General features: G+C 41.5%; 1 protein-coding gene across 1 annotated transcript in view; it reads left to right on the plus strand.

Annotated features, from left to right (window-relative positions):
- Nucleotides 1–802: 802 nt before the first annotated feature.
- The window catches only part of MRS2 (magnesium transporter MRS2), a 38,625-nt gene continuing 23,483 nt past the window's right edge, over nt 803–15,944 (plus strand). The window contains exons 1-6 of the mRNA XM_070361467.1: nt 803–1,120; nt 5,609–5,682; nt 8,396–8,432; nt 10,174–10,286; nt 11,962–12,135; nt 15,009–15,139. Coding sequence (XP_070217568.1) covers nt 931–1,120; nt 5,609–5,682; nt 8,396–8,432; nt 10,174–10,286; nt 11,962–12,135; nt 15,009–15,139 — 719 coding nt within the window. The 5' untranslated portion in view covers nt 803–930. The remainder of the gene's footprint in view (nt 1,121–5,608; nt 5,683–8,395; nt 8,433–10,173; nt 10,287–11,961; nt 12,136–15,008; nt 15,140–15,944) is intronic.

Raw genomic sequence — 15,944 nt, forward strand, 5'->3', positions numbered from 1 at the left:
TAAAGAGTCGGACACGACTGAGCGACTTCACTTCACTTATATTTGATTAAATACAGAATATAAATCCTCCGCGTTTATGTTCCTCTGTCTTCACTAGCAAAAGTTTAATATATCATTCCATATGAAAGTTTATTTTTGTTGCATTAAACTTAATTATAAGTTTAGTTGGGAATGGGTAATAACTTCTCACTTCCAAATTGTAGATTGCATCTGTATGAAAATTCTCCAGAAATTGTAAAACATTATATATATCCTGCGTATTTTTTCACATTTAATGATTACTATTTAATAGACCGGAGAGGCAATGGCACCCCACTCCAGTACTCTTGCCTGGAGAATCCCATGGACGGAGGAGCCTGGTAGGCTGCAGTCCATGAGGTCGCTAAGAGTCGGACACGACTGAGCGACTTCACTTTTACTTTTCACTTTCATGCATTGGAGAAGGATGGCAACCCACTCCAGTGTTCTTGCCTGGAGAATCCCAGGGACAGAGGAGCCTGGTAGGAGGCCGTCTATGGGGTCGCACAGAGTCGGACACGACTGAAGCGACTTAGCAGCAGCAGCAGCAGCAGTTAATAGAAGTAATCAACACTTTCCGCGCCGACCAGACGATCCTAGGTCACGCAGTTCAACTCACGCAGGTACACGCGCCCCACCCACCCCGGAGCCGGTCCATACACGCTTTACAAGTACACACACAGGTGCAGAAGGCAAAGCTCTGATTGGCCGAGCGTCACGGGACGCGCACGCAGAGGCCCCTTCGGAGCATGCGCGGGAAATTAGACGCAGGCGCGGCGCCCCTGGCGCATGCTCAGTATGCCTCGGTCGCAGCTTGGGCGCCGGCGCGGGGTCGCGAAGTGCCGGCCGCCCCGCCACTGTCCGGCATGAAGGGCTGGGGTCTCGCAGCTCTCTCCTCCCCGCTCCAGCGCCATGGAATGCCTGCGGAGCCTGACCCAGCTCCTGCCCCGTGCGGTGGGGCTGCCCCGGCGTACCCTGTGTGCTCTGGCCTTGGGCCTGACCCCCGGCACTCGCCCCGTCGTCGCCTACGGCCGCGCCACCGAATTGCTCGGAAGGAGGCGGGCCGCGCCGCTGTGCTGGTCCCGCCGGCTCCCAGTGACAGGTACCGTTGTCCCTGCCCTGCAGTCCCGGGACGCCAGGCTTGCGGTGATCCCAGGGCCAGACCCGACCGCCCGAGCCCACGTGGCTGTGGCTGCCTGCCCCGCGGCCTGCTCAGTCCTCGGCCTCTGGGTCGGCCCTGGGCGCCAAGGGCCTGCCCTCTTGCACAGGTCTGCGGGAGGAGCTGTGTGCACCAGCTCCGAACTCGACTGAGCACCGTCCCCTGGGCCCTGCTAGAGTCCCGCCAGCCCTCTGTCCTCCCCACCGGTCCAGCTGCAAACAGGGCTGAGTGCGCTTGTGAGGTTTTTGAGAGTTTCGCCCCCATCCATCGTAATAGTGCTGAAACCAAGATTAGGCTTATCTACCTGGAATGTTTTTTATAAGTACTTCTCCTGTCTGTCTCTTTCTTTTGAACGGACACATTTAGACATTTGTCCAGTTGCTCAGGAAAAGGATAGTGAGGCTGAAGACTTCAGAAACTGCTTCTGAGAAAGATCTGACTTTTCTTCAAGTACTGTATAACCAGATAGAAGGGGATGGAGGTAGAAGTCTGAGGTGTTCCCCCCTCCCCCCCAAATGATAAACCACGATGCTACCTTGACATTTTCAGAAATGTGACAATGTGGGTGCTGATGCTAAGTCGCTTCAGTCATGTCTGACTCTGTGCAACCCCATAGACGGCAGCCCACGAGGCTCCCCCATCCCTGGGATTCTCCAGGCAAGAACACTGGAGTGGGTTGCCATTTCCTTCTCCAATGCATGAAAGTGAAAAGTGAAAGTGAAGTCGCTCAGTCGTGTCTGACTCCTAGCGACCCCATGGACTACAGCCCACCAGGCACTCCGTCCATGGGATTTTCCAGGCAAGAGTACTGAAGTGGGGTGCCATTGCCTTCTCCGAATGTGGGTGCTAATACTGCTCAAAAACCCAAGTCATGTATGGCTTCTCAAAAATGTTCTCAAACAAGTTTTCGCGATTGTACTCTAAAAACGCTCCTGAAGTAGCTCACTATCTCCACCTGCTTCCTCATGCTCATTAGGAGAGTCTTTCCAAATTGGGTTACATTTCACAGTCCCTTCCTTTGGTAACTGCCTGAGAAACCAGGCTTAGCCGATCTAACCTTTTAGGACAAGCATTGAGATTCAGAATCTCCCTCTGATACCTTAGGGTGAACGATGTCAGATTTGTGATCTCTGAAGAAGATTTAGTTTTGGGATCAGAGACCAGGCTTGACCCCTCAGGGCTCTTGTGTGGCAGTTTTATTAAAGTGAAAAAGAGACAGAGAAAGCTGACATAGACATCAGAAAGGGGCAAAGAGTGCCCCATTTGCTAGTCTTAGCAAGGGAGCTGTATACTGTTTTAATTCATTATTACAATAAGTCAAAAGACTGTCTCAAGGTTGTAAAGATCTTACCAGACCCACTCCCACAATTTACATTTTACGATAACGGGATTCAGTTCAGTTGCTCAGTCGTGTGGGACTCTTCGGGACCAATGGACTGCAGCATGCCAGGCCTCCCTGTCCATCACCAACTCCCGGAGTTCACTCAAACTCATGTCCATTGAGTCAGTGATGCCATCCAACTATCTCATCCTCTGTTGTCCCCTTCTCCTGCCTTCAGTCTTTCCCAGCATCAGGGTCTTTTCAAATGAGTTGGTTCTTCACATCAAAGGTGGCCAAAGTATTGGAGTTTCAGCTTCAGTATTAGTCGTTCCAATGAATATTCAGGACTGATTTCCTTTAGGATGGACTGGTTGGAATAACAGGATTAGAATTTAACAATAGAAAGATCTTACCAGACCCACTCCCATAATATACGTTTTAAGATAAAAGTATTAGTCAGAAGGTTTTCAGGAAGAAGAAACTGTCCTCAAGCAGGATATGTTGTTGTTATATAATCCTTAGTACAGAGCTTAAACTGAGTTGTTTTGTTTTGTAATCATCAGTTCCAGGCTTAAAGAAAAAAAATGTTTTATGTGACTAATACTAAGGAATGTAGAGCAGAAAAAAAAGACCTTTGTCCTTTCCTCCTCCTTGAGAACTCCAGACCCCTATCTCCTCTTCAGGAACCCCAGACCTGTCTCTCCTCCTTGGGGACCGTGGACTTCTTATCAATCTCCCTAGAAATTGACTTTCTCACCTCAGGTAACACTTGATCTAACTTGTGATGTATTAGCAAATGCTGATTTGTGGCGCTGTAACTTTTAGTCTATCTATCAGATCTAGTCCCTTAAATCTATTTCTCACTTGTATAATCATAAGGGATTTGATTTAGGTCATACCTGAATGGCCTAGTGGTTTTCCCTACTTTCTTCAATTTAAGTCTATATTTGGCAATAAGGAGTTCATGATCTGAGCCACAGTCAGCTCTTGGTTTTGTTTTTGTTGACTGTATAGAGCTTCTCCATCTTTGGCTGCAAAGAATATAATCAATCTGATTTCGGTGTTGACCATCTGGTGATGTCCATGTGTAGAGTCTTCTCTTGTGTTGTTGGAAGAGGGTGTTTGCTATGACCAGTGCATTTTCTTGGCAAAACTCTATTAGTCTTTGCCCTGCTTCATTCCATATTCCAAGGCCAAATTTGCCTGTTACTCCAGGTGTTTTTCTTGACTTCCTACTTTTGCATTCCAGTCCTCTGTAATGAAAAGGACATCTTTCTTGGGTGTTAGTTCTAAAAGGTCTTGTAGGTCTTCATAGAACCGTTCAACTTCAGCTTCTTCAGCATTACTAGTTGGGGCATAGACTTGGATTACTGTGATACTGAATGGTTTGCCTTGGAAACGAACAGAGATAATTCTGTCATTTTTGAGATTGCATCCAAGTACTGCATTTTGGACTGTTTTGTTGACCATGATGGCTACTCCATTTCTTCTAAGGGATTCCTGCCCACAGTAGTAGATATAATGGTCATCTGAATTAAATTCACCCAGAGGAATTGGGGGCAGGAGGAGAAGGGGACAACAGAGGATGAGATGGCTGGATGGCATCACTGACTCGATGGACGTGAGTCTGAGTGAACTCCGGGAGTTGGTGATGGACAGGGAGGCCTGGAGTGCTACGATTCATGGGGTCGCAAAGAGTTGGACGCGACTGAACTGAACTGAACTTTTATTCAGCTGACCCTCATAAGGTGGTTTGTACAGGGGAACCAACAAACCTCAGGTGGTAACAAATTATGTCTTTGAATGTATAGGAAAGAATAAGATCAGAAATGAGAATATAGCTTCATATTCTATGGATAGGAATTCTGCCCATGCTTCTTGTGTTTAGTACTGTGAACAGGGTCCTTTCTCAGGCATTAAATTTACTTGGTTATACTTGAGAGCTTTTCTTCAACTTAGTCTAATCACATTTTCAGGTAAAGGTTTGCCTTTATTCCAGTTCACCGGGGTCTTTATTCCAGTGCAGTGAAATATTTCACAAGTATTCACTCTAAAGTATATCAGTGGATGTAGAAAATGGACTTGTGAAAATGCTGGGTAAGGAGAGGGTGGGATGAATTGAGAGAGGAGCATCGACGTATACACACCATGTGTAAAATGCATAGTTAGTGGGGAGCTGCTGTATAGCACAGGGAGCTCAGCTCGGTGTTCTGTGATGACCGAAAGGGGTGGGACCGGGGCAGGGAGGCTCAAGAGGGAAGGGATGGATATGTACACATAGCTGATTCACCTACAGCAGAAACCAAGACAACATTGTGAAGCAGTTATGCTCCCATTTTTAAAAATAATTAAAAAAGCATATCAGTGGGGAAGAAATTAAATATAGAGTTAAAATCTGTAGGTGTCATAATTTATAGATTAATCAAATAGTCCTGATATTTGAAATGCTGAGAGGTCAGGTAGTTCTTGGAATGTATGTTTTCTAAACTATGTCTTCCAATGTAACTTTCATGAAAAACCCTTCTACATTGTATGAAAAGGAATAGGCGTTTTACTTTCATCTCAGAACATTGTTAACACATTTGATGTCCAACTACAAGATATAATAATTAGAAAGGAAAAGGGGCGATTGGAATCCATAAATTTTTCTAATGCCTCACCTAAACTATTACTTTTTAAAAACCATGTTTTGCCAAACCTAACATCAGATCAGATCAGTCGCTCAGTCGTATCCGACTCTTTGCGACCCCATGAATCGTAGCACGCCAGGCCTCCCTGTCCATCACCAACTCCTGGAGTTCACTCAGACTCACGTCCATCGAGTCAGTGATGCCATCCAGCCATCTCACCCTCTGTCGTCCCCTTCTCCTCCTGCCCCCAGTCCCTCCCAGCATCAGAGTCTTTGCCAATGAGTCAACTCTTCACATGAGGTGGCCAAAGTACTGGAGTTTCAGCTAAATGTTAAAAGTGTTTCTTATTTTCCTTCTGGGAAAAAAATTCAAAACATAGTGAAATAGTTTGAAGACCTCTACAGACTATGAGAGTTGTATCTTAGCTATATGTGAAAACCAATCGTATGCTCACAAGGAATTCTCTAATTCACTCTTCAGGTGAAATTTACCGGAATAGAACTTCGGATGTGTCTCAAGCCACTTTAGCCAGTGTATCCCCGGTGTTCACTGTGGTGAGTATGTGTGATCCATTTGATGACTTACAGAGAGTACGTACTTATTAAGTTAACTGGGCTGGACTGATCAGCCATGAAACTACTTACTTAGTTTCATAATGTATAAGTCATTGTCTTTTGTTTAGCCAATGACTTGAGTGCCAGCTAGATTTGCTGCATAGCACTCTTGAGTCTTTGCTAATATCTGCAGAGCTTGTCTTAGTACTAGAACGAGTGGCTCAAATCACAATTCAGAGCTTCCTAGTTGAAACTCAAGATTTCTCCAGAAATCTGTTCAGAAGTCCTTGAAGGCTATTAGCCACAAAATGGCTTGAACCTGTGCTATGCAACATAATACATGCAGAAGCATTTTGGAGGCAGCACAGGGTATTACTTAAAACTGCAAGCTTTGTTGGATCTTGATCTCTGCAACGTTCTCTAGAATGGTTCAGAGAAAAAAATTGAATAAAACAACATAAATGGTGTGTATCTACACACATATTTAGAGAGAGAAAAATAAGGCCATTGGGGCACATATTAACAAAGGGAGACTCTAGGTCAAGGTTACATGGAAATTGGTTGTAATATTCTTGTAACATTTTTGTAGGCTTTTAATTTTTTTAAATCTTAATTTTTAGAGAAAGTGCTTGCTCTGAGCCGGAGTTTGTAAATTCAGATCTCAACTGTGTCTCTTACTAACTAGACGGACTTGGACAAGTTACAATAATATCTTTGTGCCTTGGTTTTCTCATCTGTATAGGCTGGGAAAGATTGAGGGCAGGAGGAGAAGGGGATGACAGAGCATGAGATGGTTGGATGGCATCATCAACTCAGTGGACATGGGTTTGGGTGGACTCCGGGAGTTGGTGATGGACAGGGAGGCCGGCGTGCTGCGGTTCATGGGGTCGCAGGGAGTCAGACACGACTGAGCGACTGAACTGAAACTAGGAGTAATAGTACCTACCTTGTAGAATTATGAGATTTAAATGAATTTAAATATGTAAAACCCTTAAAAATAATACCTCACACATGGTAAGCGTTCAGTGTATATATTAGCCATTATATATTGTCATTATTATTTAGGCTTTTTAACATAGCTTTTCTTTATGAACTATACAGAACAAGACAACTCCCAGAACTGCATGGAGAAATTGTCACTGTTATTCACTCTTCTGGGAGTTAGCCAGTTTAATTAATTAAACAATACAAAGTCAGATGTTAACATTGAAAGAAGGTTCTTTGCAGGTGAACTCATTGTCTACCAAGAACACTTAAAATCAGTTGATGCTATTTGAAATAATGTGAGTTCCTTTACAAGGTAAACATTTTTTAAAAAACCAGTTTGTATGATCTCATTTTTTAATTAAAAAATCCCATTAAAAATGATACAGATAAATACAAAGATGCAAAAATTTTCATCATACATTGTTCAGTTGAAAGGAGAGGAGAGACTGCAAGGAAGTGTATGTAGCGTGAATGTATTTAGTAAGAATAAGTCTGGAAGGGCATTTAGTAAAATATTAGCATGGTTTTCTCTAAAATTTGTGACCAAATAGTTTTATTTGCGAATTTTCTGCAGCAGATGTATGTATTTGAAATAAGCTTAAGGAGGAAAGCTAGTATATATTACACAAAACAAAACTTTCCTTGATGTAGGTTTCCCTTTAACTCTGATGTTTTATGGTACTTATATATTCCTATTGATGTTATCTTTGCTCACAAGAAGCGAGCTGAAATATACTATGCAGTTTTATTGTGGTATTATTAACATAGCATTCATATTTAGGACTTTTGTCTTAGAGTGTGTCTTCTGAAAATACATATTTAAATAGTAATTAATGAAGCCCAGCACACAGTGATTCATTTAACATTATTTTGACATCTTCAGACTTGACTTGTGGACAAGTGTTACAGGAAAATGTTCCCTCTGCTTTATAGGAAGTAAATACAGTTTCTGCATTGTGTCCTCTCTGCACTATCAGAAGAGGTCTTTTCTGTAAATATTTATTGATTCTGCAGCACCCACCAGAGAGACCTCTTAGCATCCCACAGATATTAATACTTAGATTCTCAAGATAAGCCACGTTTGGTCCCAGTCTATTTAGAAAGCAAAAGGATAGGAAATTCACAAGGGCAGTATTTGGTGTTTTCTCTTCAAAAGAAGTCCTTCCAGCCATCCAGGGGGTGCTGTGGCCCCCTGTGTGACGCTCAGTACGAGGAGAGGATATTCTCAAAGGTGGGTGCGAGATCCACCTTGGCTTAGACCCCCTGAGGCCCTCTAGTGCCAGTATCTCTTGTCACTATCCCAGGGGCACATCCCAGGCTCCTGCAAGGAGCAGTCAGTTCCAAGAGCCACTGTCTTCGGCAAAGGCAGAACTGTGGCTCCCCTCCAGGTATCACGATCCATTCCCAGTCTCTCCAGTGCAGCCTGTTGAGCAGTGATGGGGCATTGTTACCATGAACGATATGGCCTAGTAACACAGCTGACACTCCTTTATCAGATCTTCTGAGGAACCAAGGTAGATGGTTAATCCAAGGTCAGATTTGTCCTGGCAAAGTAAAGGGGACTTTTTGTTTTAATCCTGAACTCATAACTGAATTTAACTTAAGAACAGCAGATATAGTTTATATCTTCATTATTTTAGAGTTATTTTCATCATACCATATGATATGATACCACAAATCATGTGCTGATATGGGAGAAAATAATGCTTTTATTATCTGTCTCCAGACAAAATTTGACAAAGAAGGAAAGGTGACTTCTTTTGGTGAGTATCTGTAATTTTCTTTTAAATCAACCCACTGGAAGTAAAGAAACTATTATATTTTGAGTAGAATATTGTTTGCCTATATGGATGTGTTGAAGATGATCTTTCTTAAGCATTTGTCCATTAGGCCTAATTACTGGCAGCATTTGACCTGTACTGTAATTTTTGGGGGTTGGGGGTGGGGGCTTAGAAGCCACTCACTCTAACAGAATGTTAAAGGAAGAGTTTTGGCTGGTATGCAGCCAAGAGAAAAACACTTTTCCCTCTTGTTTCTCTTCATTAGTCTCCCTTTCACTGCCCTGGTCCTCATGTTCATTTCCTCCTGCGCCATGTTGAAGGCAGAATCGAGTAATACCACTGCCGTTGCAGTTGCAGTGGGTGACAGCAGACAGGAGGGACAGGGAACTGGATGATAGTTATTGAAGCTCTGCCAGCCATGGCTCTTGTGGACGGTTACTTTTTAAAATGAAACTCAGCATTACTTTACTGTCTGACCTCAGGTGCAGGTTTGGGTCTCCCTGTCCTTCCTACCCTGTAGTCCTGTTCCTACTGTTGCTGAAATCCTAGTGGGGTATATTGGATATTTTTTGGCTCAGTATCACCTCAAAAAGTTGTTCTACTTAGAGCTCTATCACAGGTGTGGCTTGATACTATAAGAATAGATGCTCCCATTACCAGCATGATTTCTTGAGTTTCTTCATCTATTTTGCCTTTTCTTAGGTGATAAATTTAGTTTTCAGGTAGGAGAATCTAGTGATTTTATTTTCTCATTTTGTATTAGTCTAAGAACAAAGACAATTGGACTATCTGTTCATAGATTTAAAATACTGAACTTAATAATGTAGTAAGGAAAAAATAGAAAATGTAGTTCTGTACAGTTCATATTTAAAAATCCATGCATCTAGAGCTAGGAATTGTTACTGTAAGTTCTAATGATATATAACTATGGTTTTTATACTGGTCCCAAGGGGTGTCTCTAAGTGCAGAGAAATTTTAGGAAGTATGGTTAAGAGAAGAAAAGAAAAATTAGTTTGACTAGATTTAGCCTGAATATGTTTTTGAGGTAGAAATGGGTGTTAAAAAAGACCCATTTTGATTACTTAGCCATTAAAAAGAATGAAATAATGGCATTTGCAGCAACATGGATATAGAGATTGTCATACTGAGTTAAGTAAGTCAGACAGAAAAGGAGAATTATCGTGTGATATCCTTTATATGTGGACTCTAAAAAGAAAAGATACAAATGAACTTACAAAATAAAGACTCACAGACTTAAAGAACAAACTTACGGTTGTAGGGGGAGTGGGGAAAGTCAGGGGAAGGGATAATTAGGGAGTTTGGGATGAACATGTACACACTGCTATATTTAAAATGGATAACCAACAAGGACCCACCATATAGCATATGGAACTCTGCTCAGTGTTATGTGGCAGCCTGGATGGGAGGGGAGTTTGGGGGAGAATGGATACATGTGTATCTATATGGCTGAGTCCCTTCACTCTTCACCTGAAATTGTCACAACATTGTTAATTGGCTATACCCCAATGCAAAATTAAAAGTAAAAAAAAAGTGCAGTGGCATAAATTGCAAAAAAAAGCAAAAAGACCCATTTTAGCTCTTGTTTCTGGTAGTAATAGAAGATTATCTCAATGGTGTTGAGAGGGGTACTCTGACATAAAAATCTAAACTTTTTGGTTCATAAGTTTACCCACTCTTTTTATTGAACACATTTCTTTTTTAGAAAGGAAGAAAACTGACTTATATCAAGAATTAGGTCTTCAAGCCAGAGATTTGAGGTTTCAGCATTTAATGAGCATCACAACCAGAAACAATAGGATTATCATGCGAATGGAGGTAAAGGATTTTATTTCATTTATATTTCTCCCCTGCAGTCTTAAAGTTCCTTCCTCACTATCTTGATCAGTAGTTTAAAAGTAATTTGTAATAAAAAAATAGATGTGTGAAACTATTGTGTAATATAACGTGGTGTTAGGAGTAGAACTCCTTTTACGTGAATTGTATACCTGTGCTCAGCAGGTGTAGCACTGCTCTGTTAATAATGGAAAAGGTCTGACTGCGGTCTCCTTTCTCACTGTTTGAATTTAGTCTCTAGTTTCTGAAATAAGAGAAAGATTCTTGATTTATACCAGACTTTTTCAGTCATATACAGTATATATGTAATTGCATTGTAACTTCAGCTACTAAGAATATATTCTGGTTTTCAAAATAGCCTAGAAATAGCCTTTATATTTTATCATCTTTTGTTTTTTAAATATTTGTTTATTTGACTGCTGGATGTTAGTTGCTGCATGTGGGATCTAGTTCCCTGACCCGGGATTGAACTGGGGGCCCCCTGCATTGGGAGCACAGAATCTTAGCCACTGGACCACCAGGAAAGTCCCTAAAGTTTATAACTAGCATCTTTCAAAACTTTTTAAAAAGTGCCTCTTTAATAGAGAAGTATGTGATAAAGCAAACTATTTTATAATATAACATGTTAGGAGTAGAACTCATTTTACATGGATTATAGAAGAACGTTAATATAGCATCTAATTGGTATGTGTATAGGTATTCACTGTATAATTTTTCAACTTTTCTGAATAAAAATGTTCATATTACAGTTGACCTTTGAGCCTCATGGGGGTGGGGGCACCGAACCTCCAAGCAGTAAAAAATACATGTATACGTTAGAGTTCCTCCATCCCTGCTGTCCTCAGATTCAGCCACCGCAGATCATGTATTTGTGTGGTATTTACTGCTGAAAAACATCTGCATGTAAAGTGACCCAAACAGAATATGTTAGCCTTTCTCTTCAGAATAAATTTTTAACTTCATAGTGTTCTAAATTAGAGCACTAAGGCTACATTTTATCTTTATGATTTCAAATTAGCCTAGTATGTTTTGGTGATATTTTAAAAAGGAAACTTCCGCACTTCAGCCAAACCAATCATGATTAAACTAATATTTTCTAAAAGTCTGCTGAATGCTTGACTTTTAAAAAGACCTTCTCTTGTTTCCTTTGTTCTCTATATTTCTCTTGATTTCCTGGAAATCCTAGTAAATGCATAATTTGCTTAATTCTAGTTCTGTTGAGAGTGAGTTAGAGGTATTAAGACTTGCATTTATTTTAGGCTTCCTTTCTTTAAAAAAAAAATCTTGGTTTTTTGTTTTTGTTGATTTGTTTTTGAAAAACCAAATGAACAGTGATTTGATTTAGGCTTAGTCCAAAATTAATAGAGTATTGGGACTTCCTGGTGATCCAGTGGCTAAGATTCCTTGCTCCCAATGCAGGGCCTGGGTTCGATCCCTGGTCAGGGAACGAGGTCCCACGTGCTGCAGCTAAGACTCAGTGCAGCCAAATAAATAGTTTTTAAAAATTAATGGAGTATTAAATCCTAAATATTTTATGACTGTTACTTTTCCTCTACAACTTACATATATGCCTGTGTACATATATCTATCTACAGATATGTGTGCGTGTGTGTGTCTGTGTATATATATATATATTTTTTTTTTTTTTTTTAAACAGTATTTGAAAGCTGTGATAACTCCGGAGTGTCTTCTGATACTAGATTATCGTAATTTAAATTTGGAACAGTGGCTTTTCCGGGAACTCCCTTCACAGTTGGCTGGAGAGGGTCAACTTGTCACATACCCTTTACCTTTTGAGTTTAGAGCTATAGAAGCACTCTTGCAATATCGGGTAAGCCTGTGTTTGTCTAGCTTCTTGAATGTTTCCTGATTTTACAGTGCTATGGAGGAGGAAGACACTCTGGTTTTTTCTTTTTTTGGCTGTGCTGGGTCTTTGTTGCTGTGTGGGCTTTTCTCTAGTTGTAGCAAGCGGGGCCTTCTCTCTAGCTGTGGTGCACAGGCTTCTAATTGCCGTGGCTTCTCTTGTTGCTCAGGGTTTCCCTGGTGGCTCAGATGGTAAAGAATCTGCCTGCAACGCAGGAGACTTGGGTTCGATACCTGGGTCGGGAAGATCCCCTGGAGAAGGAAATGGCTATCCACTCCAGTATTCTTTCCTAGGAAATCTTATGGACAGAGGAGTCTGGTGGGCTACAGTCCATGGGATTGCAGAGTCGGACATGACTTAGCCACTAAACAAGACTCTTGTTTCTGAGCACAGGCTCCAGAGTGCTAGGGCTTCAGTATCAGTAATTGTGACTCCTGGGCTCAGTAGTTATGACTCCTGGGCTCTAGAGAACAGGCTCAGCAGTTGTGGTGCACAGGCTGAGTTGCCTCCCAGCATATAGGATCTTCCCAGCTCTGGGATCAAACCCATGTCTCCTGCATTGGCAGGTGGATTCTTTACGATTGAGCCACCAGGGAAGCACTGGTATTGTTTTAATGGCACTTGCCGTAACCACACCCTCCCCCCAGATAGAAGCATCTCAGGGTCTTATATGCGGAAAGTACTTAATTCTTAAACTTTATGACTCAAATAGATCTAAAGTCTCTAGGTATAGCATACAGAGTCTCTTTAACAGTCATGTTATGACATTGAGTGAAACACATCTCAGGTTGTCTATCCTGACATCCTGTTTAAGGATGCTAATTCAAAATACTTATCTTAAATATATAAATGAACATACCAAAAGGTTTTAGCTGTATGCCATTTTATTCTCTAACTAAATTGTATGTTGGGTAACTGTTTACACATGATAAAGTGAAGTGAAGTCACTCAGTCTTGTCCAACTCTTTGTGACCCAATGGACTGTAGCCCACCAGGCTTCTCCATGCATGGAATTTTCTAGGCAAGAATACTGGAGTGGGTTGCCATTTCCTTCTCCAGGGGATCTTCCCGACCCAGGGATCGAACCTGGGTCTCCCGCAATTCGGGCAGACGCTTTACCGTCTGAGCCACCAGGGAAGTCCTACACATGATAAATATAATACAAATATTTCATCAGATCATTCTGATACTTACCAACCATTCTTTGTACAATCCTTTGTCGAGGTAGCTAAATGATGCCTCTGTTTGAGACCTAGTTTGACGTAGGAATTGTGTACACTTCTCACAGCGCTTGTATTGATAATCACTGAGGGTCTGGGGATCCTGTCAAGCTCCAAACAAGGATGGTCACTGCTTTCTTGGCTGTGACAAATCTTTCATCATCTATTCTTCCCCCATCAGTCAGGATAGTACTGTTCAGGACCTGGCTACAAGCAAGAGCCAGTGCCATGAGCATCCTAACCAGAGTGGGAGAAGAGGAGAGAAGAGGGGAGAGTAAAGGGGGCATGAGGTGGGTGGGGGGTTGGTGGTACCTGGCACCCTTCTCTTTGTCTGCCTTGCTCTATTGAGGTAGTAGGAGATGGCTCCATTCCTTACTGGGGTTAATGAGGCAATAGCACCGGCTAGTACCAGCCATGGAGAAGGCAATAGCATCCCACTCCAGTACTCTTGCCTGGAAAATCCCATGGATGGAGGAGCCTGGTAGGCTGCAGTCCATGGGGTCGCTGAGGGTCAGACACGACTGAGCAACTTCACTTTCACTTTTCACTTTCATGCATTGGAGAAGGAAATGGCAACCCACTCCAGTGTTCTTGCCTGGAGAATCCCAGGGACGGGGGAGCCTGGTGGGCTGCCGTCTATGGGGTCACACAGAGTCGGACACAACTGAAGTGACTTAGCAGCAGCAGCAGTATCAGCCAGTGAGATGGTGGCTAGTTGAAGCCTACTCAGTAAGCAGGGAAATAATAGAAAGAAAGGAATGAAGGTACATGAACAGTGGTCAGCGGTGAAGCTACGCAGACTGAGTCAGCTCTCAGGAGCCCATGCTGGGGTGGAGAGTGTGTTGGAATTTACACTATTAATTAATTTCACTACTTAATTCAGCTACTGTTATGCTGTGTACTAACAGTTATTGGAAGTATTTTAATATTTTAACAGTATTTCTATATCATGGAGAAGGGCAACCCACTCCACTATTCTTGCCTGGAAAATCCCATGGACAGAGGGCTGTGGTCCGTAGGGTTGCCGAGAGTCTAACACAACTGAAGCGACTTAGCGTGCACATAAACATGTCTGTATCAGTGCATACCTGCTGATTAATCCTGCTGTGCCTATATTAACATGAATAATAAATATACATCCGACTTTTCAACTTTACTTTTTAGAGTTTAAGATATGTTTTGTTTTTTAAGAGCTTTTTTATTTTTTCCAAAAGAACTTTATTCATAGGAGTTTTGAACTACATCCTATTCTGTTACAAAGAACATAGGTGTTGTTTACCAGATGTGAAGTTCGTTTTAACCAGGGAATGGCAGCTTTTCTTTTAATCACTCTTCCATTCCTTTCATACTAAGTGTCTATAGGGGGAGGACTCTTACAGGAATTAATTTCCTGTCACCCAAATGGGAGCCTGGCAACAACATTATGCATGATTATCTTTTAACCTAGGAGATCCAGTTTTTTAATCATCTGGGATAGGCATTCCGACAGTAACCATGTTCTGAAATGTTACCAGCCTTCCTAGCTGTTTTCGATTTCTGTATTTAATCAGAGGATTCACTGACCCCGAGTATTCTAAAAAGATTGTTTTAATTCTTATGAAAGGTCATGTTGTTATCTAGATCAACACCCTTCAGGGGAAACTTAGCGTTTTACAACCACTGATCCTTGAGACGTTGGACGCTTTAGTGGATCCCAAACATTCTTCCGTAGACAGAAGCAAACTGCACATCTTGCTACAAAATGGCAAAAGGTAAATATGGGTGATTTACCAAGTTGGGAATTAGACACAGATGTCTTAAACTTCTCTTTCAGTAGTCTTAAGAGTGAAATGTTTAATGTAAATTCAGGTCCAAAATTAGTGTAATTATTAACTATCTTAAAAATACCAACTAGTCTTGCAAATGGTAATGACATTATTTACTTTGAAACTTACTCTCAAGGCCTTCATTGCCATATCTGGTTTTCATTATTGTTAAAAATCTGTCTTTCATAACTTTTAAGTAGGAAAGTAGCCTAGGTGGGAAGTTGAGCTAAAGGAGGAACACAAACTAATGTTTATTGAAAAGCTGTTTTCAATGAAATGCTGTATCTGTCTCTTTTATATGTGTGATCTCATCTCAACCTGTCATCAGTCAGGTGACAGGTCACCATGTCATCGACATGGTCCTCATTTTGAAGATAAGAAAATCGAGGTCTAAGTAACTTGTCTAAACTTTAAGAGCTACTAAATGACAGGTCTATATTCAAATCGTATTTTTTTTCCCTCCAAAGTTCATGAGGTTTTTGTTTGTTGATGATAATGCATTCCAGAATTTAATATATTAATTTGTATTACAGATTGAATGATCAGTCCCTCAGGATTTGTACCCCCTAAAATCCCTTCAAGAGTTAACAGTTAAAATTCCTGAGTCAATTTTTTGTCCAAAAATATTAGGATGTTCTTATCAAATAAAAGTAAATGGTCTCTTCTTGTATTATCACTGCCATAATTAAGAATAAAAGTAAATTTCTGGCCCCAAAAGCTTACATCACAGTGGTTGTATGTTTCTGAGATA

The sequence above is a fragment of the Bos mutus genome, chromosome 23, assembly GCF_027580195.1.
Source record: "Bos mutus isolate GX-2022 chromosome 23, NWIPB_WYAK_1.1, whole genome shotgun sequence".
Lineage (NCBI taxonomy): Eukaryota > Metazoa > Chordata > Mammalia > Artiodactyla > Bovidae > Bos > Bos mutus.